At 37.1% G+C, this 13,690-nt stretch overlaps 1 protein-coding gene across 6 annotated transcripts in view; it reads right to left on the bottom strand.

Annotated features, from left to right (window-relative positions):
* TMEM131 (transmembrane protein 131) overlaps window positions 1-13,690 on the bottom strand; it is a 193,912-nt gene that overhangs the window by 123,138 nt on the left and 57,084 nt on the right. For all 6 annotated transcript variants that reach the window (XM_033401857.2, XM_004277772.4, XM_033401856.2 and 3 more), the window contains exon 3: window positions 6,262-6,302. In XM_033401857.2, the coding sequence (XP_033257748.1) occupies window positions 6,262-6,302 (41 nt within the window). The remainder of the gene's footprint in view (window positions 1-6,261; window positions 6,303-13,690) is intronic.

The raw sequence follows: 13,690 nt of genomic DNA, 5'->3' as shown, positions 1-13,690 counted from the left end.
CTTTGGGAATTTGTTTAAACTGTGAAATTTAAAATATTTTCCTAGGGGCAATTACTACCTAAACAAAAGGTTCTCTTCGGCCCAGTATTTCATAACGAATGATTTGTGGTCTACCTACATCTTAATCATCTAGGATGCTTGTAGAAATGCTGATTCCAGGGCCCCGCGCCTCTCGATTCTGATTCCTTACATCTAGTATGGAGCCCAGAAACGGGCACTTTTATGTCCACTCTCACACTTGGGAACTACTCTTTTGTAGCTTGATCCACAGTAAGCGTTGCAAGCAGAAATACGAGGGGAATAAAAGCACTTTAACAAGTAAAACCTTTTAAAAAGTCACCAACAGTTTAAAATGGTCCCCAATATGACTTTTATTAGAGACAGCTATATAGTGACTTAAGAGAAAAGATACAGATTACTCCTGTATCAATATTTTCCAATAAATACATTTTAGCTTAAATTTTCATTTCCCTAAGGACTAATGATGTTGAACATCTTTTCATTTGTTTACTGCCCAATCAGATATCTTCTTTTGCAAAGTGTCTGTTCAAAGTATTTTAACTGGGATGTCTTAATTTTGAGTTTAAGAGTTCTTTATATATTCTAGATACATGTCCTTTGTCAAATGTATGTACAGTATTTTCTCCCTGTCCCTCCTTTTCCTATTATCAATGATGTCTTTTGGGGAGTGACATCATCAAGATGGTGACGTAGGTCATTCTTGACTTCAGTCCCCCTCACAAGAAGACCACCCAACAACTACCCATAGATGAGATACCATTGTGAAAACACAGGGGTGAGGCTCAAGAACATCCTTGGACCACAGAGAGCAGGAAAGAAGAAGAAGAAGAAGAAAAAAACTGTATTAGAAAGGTAAGAGAAATGGCTATACTCTGGTCATATCACCTCTCTACCAAGCTGGTACAGCGCTGCACTGAGAGGGCCCCCGAGCGCCTACAGTTTCTCAGATGGGAAAGAGAGAGCCCATGGTGGACATCTAGCTCCCCCAGTGTTGCCACACAGGTTGAACTTGAAAAGGCCTACAATGAGACACATTATGATTAAACTGTCAAAAGTCAAAGGCAAAGAGAGAATTCTGAAAGTAGCAAAAGTGACACATCACATACAAGGAACACCCCACTCCCCACCCCATAAGACTACATTAGTCCCCCCTCAACTGTGGTTTCACTTTCTGTAGTTTCAGTTACATGCGGTCAACCATGGTCTGAAAATATTAAATGAAAAATTCCTGAAATAAAAAATACATGTTTTAAACTGCACACCCTTCTGAGTAGCATGATGAAACTTCCTGCTCTGCCCTGCCTGAGACATGAATCATCCCTTTGTCTACTGTACCCTTGCTGTATATGTGATCCACTGTCAGTATAGGAAAAAAACAGAGTATATATAGTGTTTGGTACTATCAGTAATAGTGTAGTGTTTGGAATGTATGCCCCGCAGATAAGAAGGAGGTACCGTACAGGTGGATTGCTCACCAGAAATTTTGTAGGCAAAGAGAGAGTGGGATGACATTCAAACTACTGAAAGAAAATAACTGTCAAACAACAATACTATACCCAGCAAAGCTGTCATTCAGAAATCAAGGAGAGAGAAAGACTTCACTGAACAATCAAAAGTTGAGGGGGTTCATCATAGCCACTTCCGACTTACAAGAAATACTAAAGGTTGTTCTTCAAGCAGAAATAAAAGGATGCTAATTGACATCAAAAAAACACATGAATGTATGTGTAAAACTCACTGGTAATGGTAAATATACAGTCACACTCAGATTCCCTAATATTGTGATGATGGTACATAATTCACTTACCACTCTAGTTTAAAAGTTAAAAAACAAACATATTAAAAATAAATTACAATAATTTGCTATTGAATGGACGATAAAAAAAATGTGTAAATTTTAACACAATGAATTAAAATGTGAGGGGAAGGACTTCCCTGGTGTTCAGTGGTTAAGACTCTGTGCTCCCAATGCAGGAAGCATGGGTTTGATCCCTGGTCGGGGAACTAAGATCCCACATGCTCCACGGCGCAGCTATAAAATAAAATAAAATTTAAAAATAAATAAATAAATAAAATGTGAGGGTGAGAAGTAGAAGCTTGGACCAAGAATTTCTTTACTTGTTAAAGTGAAAGTCATTAATGGATCAACTGACAAAATTAAAATAAGGTCTGTAGCTTAAGTAGTATATGTAGATATTAATTTCCTGATTTTACTGTGGCTTGTAAAATAATGTCTATATTTATAAGAATTATACACTGAAGTTTTTAGGGGTAAAATAAAAGACCATCACATCTACAACTGATTCTCAAAAAATTCAGAAAAATAATTACATATACATATATACCTATATATAGAAAGATAGGGAAGAGAGAGAGAAGAAGGAAAGAAGAAGTGGAGAGGGAGATTATGAATGATCAAGCAGATGTGGTAAAGTGTTAAACGGGGAATCAATCTAGCTCAAGATATACACGGGATATATATGGGAATTCCTTGTACTCTTTTTGCATCTATCCTCTAAAGTTATTTCAAAACAAATGATAAAAAAATTAAATATAAATTGAAAAATATAGTACATTTCTTGTAGACAATATATGCTTAGATCTTTCCTTAATATAGTCTGACAACTGGTGTTGAAACCATTCACAGTTATAATATTTGATATGGTTGGGTTTAAGTCTACCATCAAAATTACTACAGTCTTCAAGATCTATGCAAAGTAGTACTGTTTTTTGCATATATGTCACTTCATGTGTGGCTAAAAGCTCCAGAGCTAGAAAATTAATCTAAGTATAAACCCAAATGGAATCTTAAAAAACAACTTAAGAACATTCCTTTTAACTTTTTCACAAAATTTATAACAGATATTAGACAAACTGCAATTGTGAGCAGACTTTATCTGCCATTAAGGTATTAGCAAGCTCTGGCTCTAACTATAATCTTCTAGATGCTTATGGTTAACTGTAGGCAACCAAAATGGTTGTACTTAATAAAAAGCAAACTATACAGTCAATTAAAGAACCTCAACCACCTTAATTTGAAAAGTACTCCGTAGCCCAGTATTTTTGCCTTATATCCTAGAGATACCAGGAAACTTAAAGATCAGAAGACTCTGGTTCTTCTTGTGGACACTGTGTATACACATATACACACAGATATACACATGTATCCTTCTTACCTAACTGTATACACCAACATTTCCAGCTCTTATAACAACATAATATAATAACAACACTGCTCCCAATATCAAACCTTTGCACTAGCTGTTCCTCTGTCTGAAATGCTCTGCCCTAAGATTTTCACCAGGTAAGCTGAAACATCATTTCAGAGAGGCCTTCGTTATGGTCAAATCTAAAGAAGCAATGGAGTCTTGTCTATCCCAGACCTTTCTCTAACTGATACTTTGTTCATTTATTTGGTGGCTTATTGTCTATTTTCCCCATTAGCACACAGGTTTCACCAGGGCAGGAGTCTTGACTATCTGGCCCAGCCAGCACTGTGGTAGTTTTAAAATGTGTTCACAAATTCTCTGATCTGCCTCTCTTCAAGAGGTGGGGGCTTAATTCTGCTCTCCTTGGGGGTAACTTCCTATGAATAATATATGGTAGAAGTGACTGTGTGATCCAATTACAAAAGACACTGTGGCTTCCTCCTTGTGCTCTGTCTTGGATCTCCTGCTCTAGGGTCTCCAGCTGCTGTGACACGGGAACATTCAAGCAGCCCTACAGAGAGTTCCACATGGCAAAGAACTAAGGTCTCCTGCCAACAGCCAGTAAGGAACTGAGGCCTTCTGCTAATAGTATGTGAGTGAGCCATCTTGGAGAGGACCCACCGGGACCAGGCCTTCAGATGACTGCAGCTTCAGTTGATGTCTTGGCTGAAATCTCACGAGAGACCCTGAGCCACAACTACTTAGCAGAGCTGTTCCTAAATTTCTCACTCACGGAAGCAGAAAAATAATAAATGTCTGCTGTTTTAAGCTTCTAGGTTTGGAAGTAATTTATTACATAGCAATAGATAACAAACACAATGACTGAATCACTAATTCTTAGAACAATGCCTGGTGTATGTAAAGATTCCAGTCAATATTTGCTGAATGACTGAACAAATAAATTAACCAACACCCACAACTTATGTAACATTTTAATGTTTGCAAACTACTGTTACCCAAATAAGTCTCTCATTTGGTCCTTACAGCAACCTTATATAATGCATAGCCTTATATCACATATAAGATACATCAGGCCGAGAAATGATCTTCCCCAGTCTGCAAATGAAAGTCATGCTCAGAGCAGTTAAATAGTTTTTCTCCAGGCTACACATCTGGAGAACACAGAACTCAGGTCTCTTTAATTCCTAATCTCCCACCATAGGGCTCCACAACCCTAGGAAAAGACATTCATAAAAGGTGGCCTCACGTCCCAAAATATTAAATCATTACTGGTACTCATTATAACATTTTGGTGTTCAACTAAAATAAACACTGCTGGAACACTATGTGCACATTATCCACCATTATATTATGTGGCTGGCATCTTTTTAAACAAAATATTATAATGTAATTGATAACTATATTAAAACAAATTAGAAAGGGTGAACCAGAAGGTAGGAGAGAAACATAAAAAAGAGTATCTTGGAAAATTCTTTCATAGTTTTACTTCCCATGATCCTGAGGTCGTGAAAGCAGCAGCTCTTCTCTTTGCAGAATGTCCTGGAAGCCCTTGGGGCTGAAGCAGATAGTAACCTTTGTGGTGGAGACGGAGCAAATGGTAGCCAGAGACTAGCTTCACCACCACTAGCTACAGAATCATTTTGTAACTAAGCTTTTCATGATATAAATTTCCCTGGAGCAGGTTAAGCTTCACTTACAGAATGAGAGTTTTCACTCAGGAGATCATGTATAGGCAATACAAGAAAGGATGGGGCTGAATCTCTTGCCTTACTAGAAGAGTCACAGGGCAGCAAATGGACTATACAACTGGGGAGTACAAGAAGTCAGAAATTGGCGCAGAAATGACTACAGGAGTTCAAAACCACAAAGCGTCCATCTCAGCAATCTCTAATGCTCAGCAGAAACGGGGGTACCCCCAAGGAGAAGCTGGTAGAGGCAGCCAGTAGTGGAGACCAGGAGCCGCAGTCAGAGGCTAACTTCACCTCAGCTGTGCCTTAGGCCTTGTGGACTGTTTTGATGATGAAAGTGAGACACCATGTGAGGCACACCCATGTGTCTCAGGTACCTGATCCCCTACAACTAAGCCCTGAGGCTTCTATCATTGGATTATAATATACTCTTCAAGTGAGCCACCTTCTTTCAGAAAGCAGATTGCCTTTGTCATTTCATCAACACATATGCTTTATAACCTCATCAGAAGCTGTGTCTCTACTGTCCTTCAAGACGTCTCAAGGCAGGGAGTGTACCCACAGCCCCAGCACAGAGCAGACTGTGCAGACTCTCACCTCTCTTCCCTACCATGTAAGCTCCATCACGACTACTTTCCTTCATGTGCCTCCACTGGCTCCCCTACGCCTCTTTCAAAGCATTTCCCCTCTAATTCTTAACTAACTCTATATCGCTCTTCTGGCTAAAGAGAGAAAGCACAGCGAACACTGAAGGATTCCATACTTGATATAAGAATATCAAAGGGAATGCAACACGGGGCTGGTGATCAGAAGATAATGAATTCTACCTGAAATCCTGCCAGTCTAACCTTGTTAGCACATCCCTTGGTTCTAAGAATCTCAGAGTCCTCATGTGTCAAACAAGGGGGGTCAACAAGACAACCAGTTAGGGTCTCCTGTAATTAGAATCATCTCTCCTTATACGGTAACTTCCTCTGCCAGGGGCCTGCAGGTAGACCCTTGATGACAACTGAGGGCAGCACTGCTCAGCCCATAAAAAGCGGGGAGGACCACGGGAGAGGTCACTGGGAGCTATAAAGCCGAAACTCTTCCAAAGCAAGGGGAGTTTCAGCTACAAGTAAACCCCTTTGCATGTGATGCGGAAGGAATGCTACACAATGCACGACATGCAGATTCAGATTTAAACTTGGTCTTCCATACACAATACTTGAAATACATGATATAATGTGATTTACTATTTGTTTTCCCTCCTCACCAAAAAAAGTATGGGGAAAACAGAGAGCGGGAATCCCCCAGAAAGACCTAAAAGTATGTCAGTATCTTATTAAATACATAAAATTTTATATATTAAAAATATATATATATACCTATTACTGCCTTACCTTTTCTGTTGGTATGAACTGAGTCCAAGTGTTGTCTCAGTCTGTGAAGGAAGAAAACAAGAGTGAAAACATGGAAACCAAATCTTTATACTACACACATACAGAATATCCAACATATTTTATTACAGTTTCAACTTTGACCTTATACTTACTTTCAGGTTAAACCTGATCCCTAAATCATATGAAATCATTTGTCACACCATATAATTCAAATGAGAGAATAATTTGGATTAAATTTTAAACACACATGGAAGTAATGCAAAGTAATAGGACTGATTTTTAGAAGCTTGTCAAACCAATACATCCTATGAGAAGAGTCCTCTTTCCAATTACTGTGTGAGGCTACCCGTGTCTCTACTGTTCACTCCTTCCCAACTGTGTGCAGGTGCTGGTCTATTATGGTTCCTGCCACCATGGAGCTTGAGGTACGGGGCGGGGTAGGGGTAGGCGGAGTCAGTTATTTTAAAACGAAATAAATATGTGTTTATACATTGAATAAAAGGACTTTGGAAAAATTGGAAAGATGTTATGAAAGAGAATAAATAGGTGACATGCTTAAATATGTCATGAGGGAAGCCCTGTCTGAAGAGATAACATTTATACTGAAACCTAAAGGATAAAGAAGAGCTGTGTTTGGAGGTGGGATTTTGTGGTGGTGGAGAAAACAGCACATGCAAAGGTCCTAGTACCGGAAAGAGCCTGGATGCTCAAGAAACAGATGGCAGGTCTATGTGGCTGGAGTTTAGAGAGAAGAGGGAGAGAAGCAGAAATGAGGTTGGAGGTGAGGCAGCGCCCTATTGTGTTGTGCCCTGGTAAGAAGCCATGCTAAGAAGTCTGGACTGTGTTGTACTCTAAATGTAGTACGAGGGGACTGAAGTTGTAGGGGAGAAACAGAGACACAGACGTGGTCTAGACGATTTAAGTGTTAAAGACATTATTTGGCTGTAGTGTAGGATATGGATTAGAAGATCAGCAATCACACTTCTAGGTTTATACCCCAAAGAACTGAATGCAGAGAGCAGGGACTCAACAGTTATTTAGATATCCATGTTCATAGCAGCATTATTCACAATTGCAAAGCCTGGAAGCTACGCAAGCACCTACTGATGAATAAATGAAGAAACAAAATGTGGTGTATACATACAAAAAAATATTATTCAGCCTTGAAAAGGAAGGAAATTCTGACATATGCTACAACATGGATGAACCTTGAAAACTAAGTCTACACTTAGACTAAATGAAACAAGCCAGTCACAAAAGGACAAAAACTATATGATTCCATTTACATGAGGTACTTAGAGTCGACAAATTCACAGAGACAGAGAGTAGAATGCTGGTTGCCAGGGGCTGCAGTAGGGGGAATGGGGAATTGTTGTTTAATGGGCACACAGTTTCGGTTTGGGATGAAAATAAAAGGTCTGGAGCTAGATGGTGGTGATGCAGAAACAAAGGCGAATGTACTTAATGCCACTGAAATGTACACTTAAAAATGGTTAAAATTGTAATTTTATGTTATGCGTATTTTACTACAATAGAAAAAAAAGCTACAGCAATCAAGACAGTGTGGCACCAGTATAAAGACAGACAACACAGATCAACAGAACTGGAGAAAACTCAGAAACGAACTCACGTTTATAGTCAACTTGATTTTCAACAAAGGCATCAATGTAATTCAGTAGAGAAACATGTATCTTTTCAACAGATGGTGCTGGAACAACTGAACAAAGCTTGGGGGAAAATGAACCCTTACCCTTGTATCACACCAGGCACTCAAATTAATTTTAGATAAATCATAGTTCTAAGCATAAAAACTAAAATTATAAAGTTTCAACCAAAAAAATAGATATTTGCAACATTCAAACAGACAAAGATTTAATGAACAGGACAAAAAAAACACTAGTCATAAAAGAAGAAACTGATGGATTGGACTTCATCAAACTTTTAAAAATACGCTCACCAAAAGACATTGCTATGAAAATGAAAAGGCAAACCACATACTGAGAGAAAATATTTGCAAATCACCTATTTGATGAAGGATTTGTATCTTGAACACATGAAGAACTTATGAATCTGAATAATAAGAAAACCACCCAATTTTAAAAAATGAGCAATTCTACAAATGTCAGTTAAGAACACGAGAAGATGCTCAGCACCAGTTATCAAGGGAAAGCAAATTTAAACTCCAACAATACACTACAACCTACAATAATGTCCAAAATGGAAAAGACTGACCATACTGAGGGTTGGCAAGGATGTGCAGTAACTGGAACTTTCATACACTGCTGGTGGGAATATAAAACAGAATCACCATTTTAGAAGAAGCTTGGCAGTTTCTTACAAGTTAAACTTAAAACACCCACCATATGACCACTCTGAGATATTTGCCCAAGGGAAACAAAAGCATAAGTCCATACAAAGACCTATACATGAATGTTCATGGCAGCTTTATTTGTTACTGGAACCACCGAAATTTCCATCAACAGATGAAGTGACACATGAATTGTGGTATGGGATAGAACAGTAGAATATTACTCAGCAATAAAAAGAGAGTAAACTCAAAGACTAGGAACCTTTCTTTTTCTCTATGAAATATTTCTTTATTATTTTAGAAAAAATATTTTTAAAAGAAGAGAATATAACATTTGAATGGGGAAAAAGAAAGAAACTACTGATACATGCAACAACATTGATAACTCTTAAAATAATCACGCTGAGTCAAATTCCCAAAAAGTACGTTCTATACGATTCCATTTATATAAAATGATTTCAAGTATAAACTGATGGTGTCAGAAAGCAAATCAGCGTTGCCTAGAGATGGGGAGGAGGGTAGAGGGATTACCCAGGGTCACAAGTAAACTTTTGGGGGCCACGGATACATATATCTATTATCTTGATTGCAGTAATACTTTCACAGGTGTATAATATGTTGAACTTTTCAAATCATACACTTTAAACATGCACAGTTTACTGTGTGTCACTTTTACTTCAATAAAAAGTACAACCTAAGAATTCTAGGACATGCCAAACTGTGGTCCCCATCTGGAGCTGACAGAAAGGAGACTCAGGAAGTGTAGCACCCATGTATACTTTCTGGAGGGGAAAAAAATATCTTCATGAAGACAATCTGGGCAAGATGATTACTCATGAAGAATTGCAAATGAGGAAGCTGTCTTGTGAAAGATAAGCAGATACAGTAAAGGAACTGTGGAAATAAGGTTAGAAAAGCAGAAAGTAAACGTTGTTTTTGAAGTATAAGCCACAAAATAGAAAAGTCATTTAACTATAATAAGAATAAAAATCTCAGCACAACCCTAAATATTGAGAGAAAAGGAAAGATCACAATAGACACTACTTTGTTTCTGAAGTAATTTGAGAAATGAAGGTTTAAACATATCTTAAATACGTATCTGAAACTTAAGCCCCGAAACTGAGAGAAAACAAAAAGGAAGGCATAAAAATTAGATGGAATAGATTAAACACATATATAGCATGATTATCTCATTTAGAGATAAACTCGTCTATTAAGAAAGACAAAAGGATCATGTTGAAAAAACAAAGCCCAACTATAGACTGTAAATACCTAACACAAAAGGATTCAAAAATGTTGAAAGCCGAAGAATGAGCAAAAATAAACAAGGTAAACGCCTCCTCCCACCCCATCCCCCAGAAAAGAAGAGAAAAATCAAGCAAAAAAAGGGTTACATTAGTAACAATGAAAAGATCTGCCATTTACGTAAGTATTTTATAACTGAACAGCAAAAAGAAAGAAAAAGAAAGAAACTGGGGAAAAGAATACTGTGATTGAAATATAAGCAAAGAACAGGAGGCAAATCACTTAAAGAAAAATAAATGGCCAGTAATCATATGAAAAAAGATGGTCAGCTCACCAAACTATGAAGTAATCCCTAGAAGAGACTGAGATTTCCTATTTCACCATCTGATTAGTGGAAACCTTTGAACTTTATGCTCAGAGATAAGGGTCTGTCAGGAGTACTCAGGGCCCTAGAAAATGTCTGTGCCATGTATTCCTGTATCTTCTATCAAATATAAGACATACCTACAATATTTCAAAGTAAACTTCACTGAATCGCAGATACTTAAAGTTGGTAACGCTTGACATATTGCAAATGATCTTTTCACTGTGCATCTACAAAGATAAGCACAATTCCCACCCACGATTCAGACTCCATTCTTCTGTTGCATTTAAGGGCTCCAGTCTCAGCCTAGCTCACTGCTAGGCTCCACATTCCAGACCAGTCTGAGCACAGTCTCTCTCAGAGAGCACCCCAAAGGGATATAAAGGAGGAAAATGAACTATTCTTCCACTCAAATGGAAAAGACTCTGCAAAAATAAGTATGTGGTATATTCCCAAACAGTATTAAATTCTCTTATCATAAAAATAATATATAAGTTTATCCCTATAACCTAGTGGTTCCAATTGGGGGCAATTTTGTCCTCCGGGGCATTTGGCAATGTCTAGAGACATTTTTGATGGTTGCAACTGAAAGGGCTACTGGCATCTAGAGGGTAGAGGCCAGGGATGCTGCTAAACACCGTACAACACTTAAAACAGTCTTCTTTCCTCATCTCCCAGCAAGGAATTACCTGGTCCAAAATATAAATATTGCCAAGACTGAAAACCCTACTGTAACCTGAATTTTATAAAGACATATCAATAATTTAATTTTCATTTGTAATAACATCTCCTTACATTATAATTCAAAGTGCATTAACGGCCACAACTGTCTCTATCTCTAGTGGTCCTTGCAATTCTCAATACACTGGAGACACTCAAATTATATTTACCAGTCCAGGATCAAACAGTATATGTCAGAATTCAAATCTTGTGCTCTTATGTGTAATTATTACACACTTATTATGACATATCCTTTTTTCTTTTTTTTTTTTTGGTTTTGTGGCTTGCGGGATCTTAGTTCCCCAACCAGGGGTTGAACCCATGCCCTCAGGAGTGAAAGTGTGGAGCCCTAACCACTGAACCGCCAGGGAATTCCTGACATACCCTTGATAAGACTGTATATGCCTAAAACTGACTTCTTTTAGCTTACACAAGCTGAAGTTGGCCACTCATTTCCTTTTATGTATATTTTACATTATTTTCTTAGTGGTTACCCTGGAGATTATAATTTATATCTTAAATCTACAACAAACTTGTTTGAATTCCTACCAGCTCAGCTTCAATAGTATACTTAATTCCGACATTTTGCTATTTGTTTTCTATATGCCTTATACTGTTTTACTCCCTCATTTCCTGTAGTCCTGTCATCTTTTGGTTTAGTTGATTTTTTGGTAGTGAAATGTTTAAATTCATTTTGTGTATTTCCTATATTATTTTCTTTGTGGTTACCATGGGGATTAATCTAACATCCTAAAGTTATAACACCCTAATTTGAATTTTTATCAGATTTAACTCAATCACACTCAATGCGTACTTCTTTACAGCTCCATCCCTACTTCTTTTGGTTGTTAATGTCACAGAATTTCTTCTTTTTGTATCCAAAAACAAACTAAGAATTATTTTAAGTACATTAATCTTTAAATTATATAGAAAACAAAATGTGGAGTTACAAACCAAAGTGACAATAATCCTTGCTTTTAGACTATTTTTTTTAAATGTATTAGTCTCAAATCTTGTAAAAAACAAAAAGTGGAGTTTCAAACCATTGTTACAATAATACCGACTTTTAAACTGCCCATGTATTTACTTTTACTGTGATCTTTATTTCTTCATATGGCTTTACCTTGTTGTCTAGTGTTCTCTCATTTTTACCTGCAGGACTCCCTTCAGCATTTCTTGCAAGGCAGGTCTAATGGTAATGAGATTCCTCAGCTTTTGTTTATCTGGGAATGTCTTAATTTCTCCCTCACTTTTGAAGAACAGTTTTGCCAGTTATAGGATTCTTGGTTGATAGTTTTTTCCTTCTAATACTTTGAATATATGGGTCCACTGCCTTCTGGTCTCCAAAGTTTGTGATGAGAAATCTCTTAATAACTTATCGAGGATCCTTTTTATGTGATGAGTCCCGTTGCTCTTGTTGCTTTCAAGATTTTCTTTGCCTTTTTAAGGTCTGATTTAACATGTCCCAGTATGAGTCTCTGAGTTCATCTTACTTGGAGTTCATTGAGCTTCTTGGATGCTTATATTCATGTCTTTCATTAATTTGTGACATTTTCAGGCATTATTTCTTCAAGTATTCTCTCTGTCTCTTTCTCTTTTTACCTTTCAGGACTCCCACAATGCATATGTTGGTTCACTTGATGGTCTTAGGCTCTACTGACTTTTCTTTAATCTTTCTGTTCCTCAGCATAGAGAATTTTTCACTTAAGTTACTGTATTTTCAGCTCAATTTTCTTTTTTATTTCTTTTTTCCCCAGCTTCACTGAGGTATAGTTGGAAAATAAAAATTGTTTATATTTAAGGTGTACAATGTGATGTTTTGATATACATACACATTGTGAAATGATCACCTCATATACTCTTTTTTTTGGTGAGAGCAATTAACTACTATCTTAGCAAATTTCAAGTATATAATACAGTATTATACCTACAGTCATGTTGTACACTAAATCTCTAGAAGTTACTCATCTTGCAAAACTGAAATACTGTACAAAAACTGAAATGAAAAATTCATTAGAATGATTCAAAGGCAGATTTGAGCAGGCAAAAGAAAGAATCATCAAACTTGAAGACAAGACAGTGGAAATTCTCGATTCCGAGGAACAAAAAGATGAAAGATTAAAGAAAAGTCAGTACTCCTCTTATCAGCAAAATCTGACTGCTCTCAGTTTGTGCCCTTCTAGGGGTACTTCTGCTTCTTTGATGGATTCTGAATTTCTCTTCAAAGTATTTTGGTACCAACATTTACTTTTATGTCAGTGTTTCTGTACAAGAATGAGAGCTAGGGCTGCCTACTCTGCCATCTTGATGATGTCACCCTCTTTTGGTTTTCTCTTTAGGTTTTCTATCTTTTTATTGATATTTCCATTTTATTCATACATTGTTTTCTTGATTTGCTTCACATCTTCCTTTAGTTCTTTGAGCATCCTTAAGATGACTGTTTTAAAGCAGATCTACTTCAAATTTGTATAGTAGATCTGCCATCAGGTCTTTTTCAGAGATAGTTTCTGTTGATTAATTTTTTCATTTGAATGAGCCATACTTTGTTTCTTTTTGTACACTGTGATTTTTTTGTTTAAAACTCGATATTTGAATTTAATAATGGAGTAACTCTGGGTGTCAGATTCTCCTCCTTTTCCAGAGTTTGCTATCTGTTTGCTTCTGTTTATTGTTTTTGGTTTTATGATGTAGGCTATGTCTGTGCCAAAGATAACCCTGAGGTGTACACTTAAGGTCTTCTCAGGTGTTTTATGAACCTGGGCCTTTCCCTGAACATTCAAAGTGATTTTCTA

Source organism: Orcinus orca, chromosome 13 (assembly GCF_937001465.1).
Source record: "Orcinus orca chromosome 13, mOrcOrc1.1, whole genome shotgun sequence".
Taxonomy (NCBI): domain Eukaryota; kingdom Metazoa; phylum Chordata; class Mammalia; order Artiodactyla; family Delphinidae; genus Orcinus; species Orcinus orca.
The sequence above is the reverse complement of the archived record's forward strand: the minus strand, read 5'-3'. Positions and strand labels throughout refer to the sequence as shown.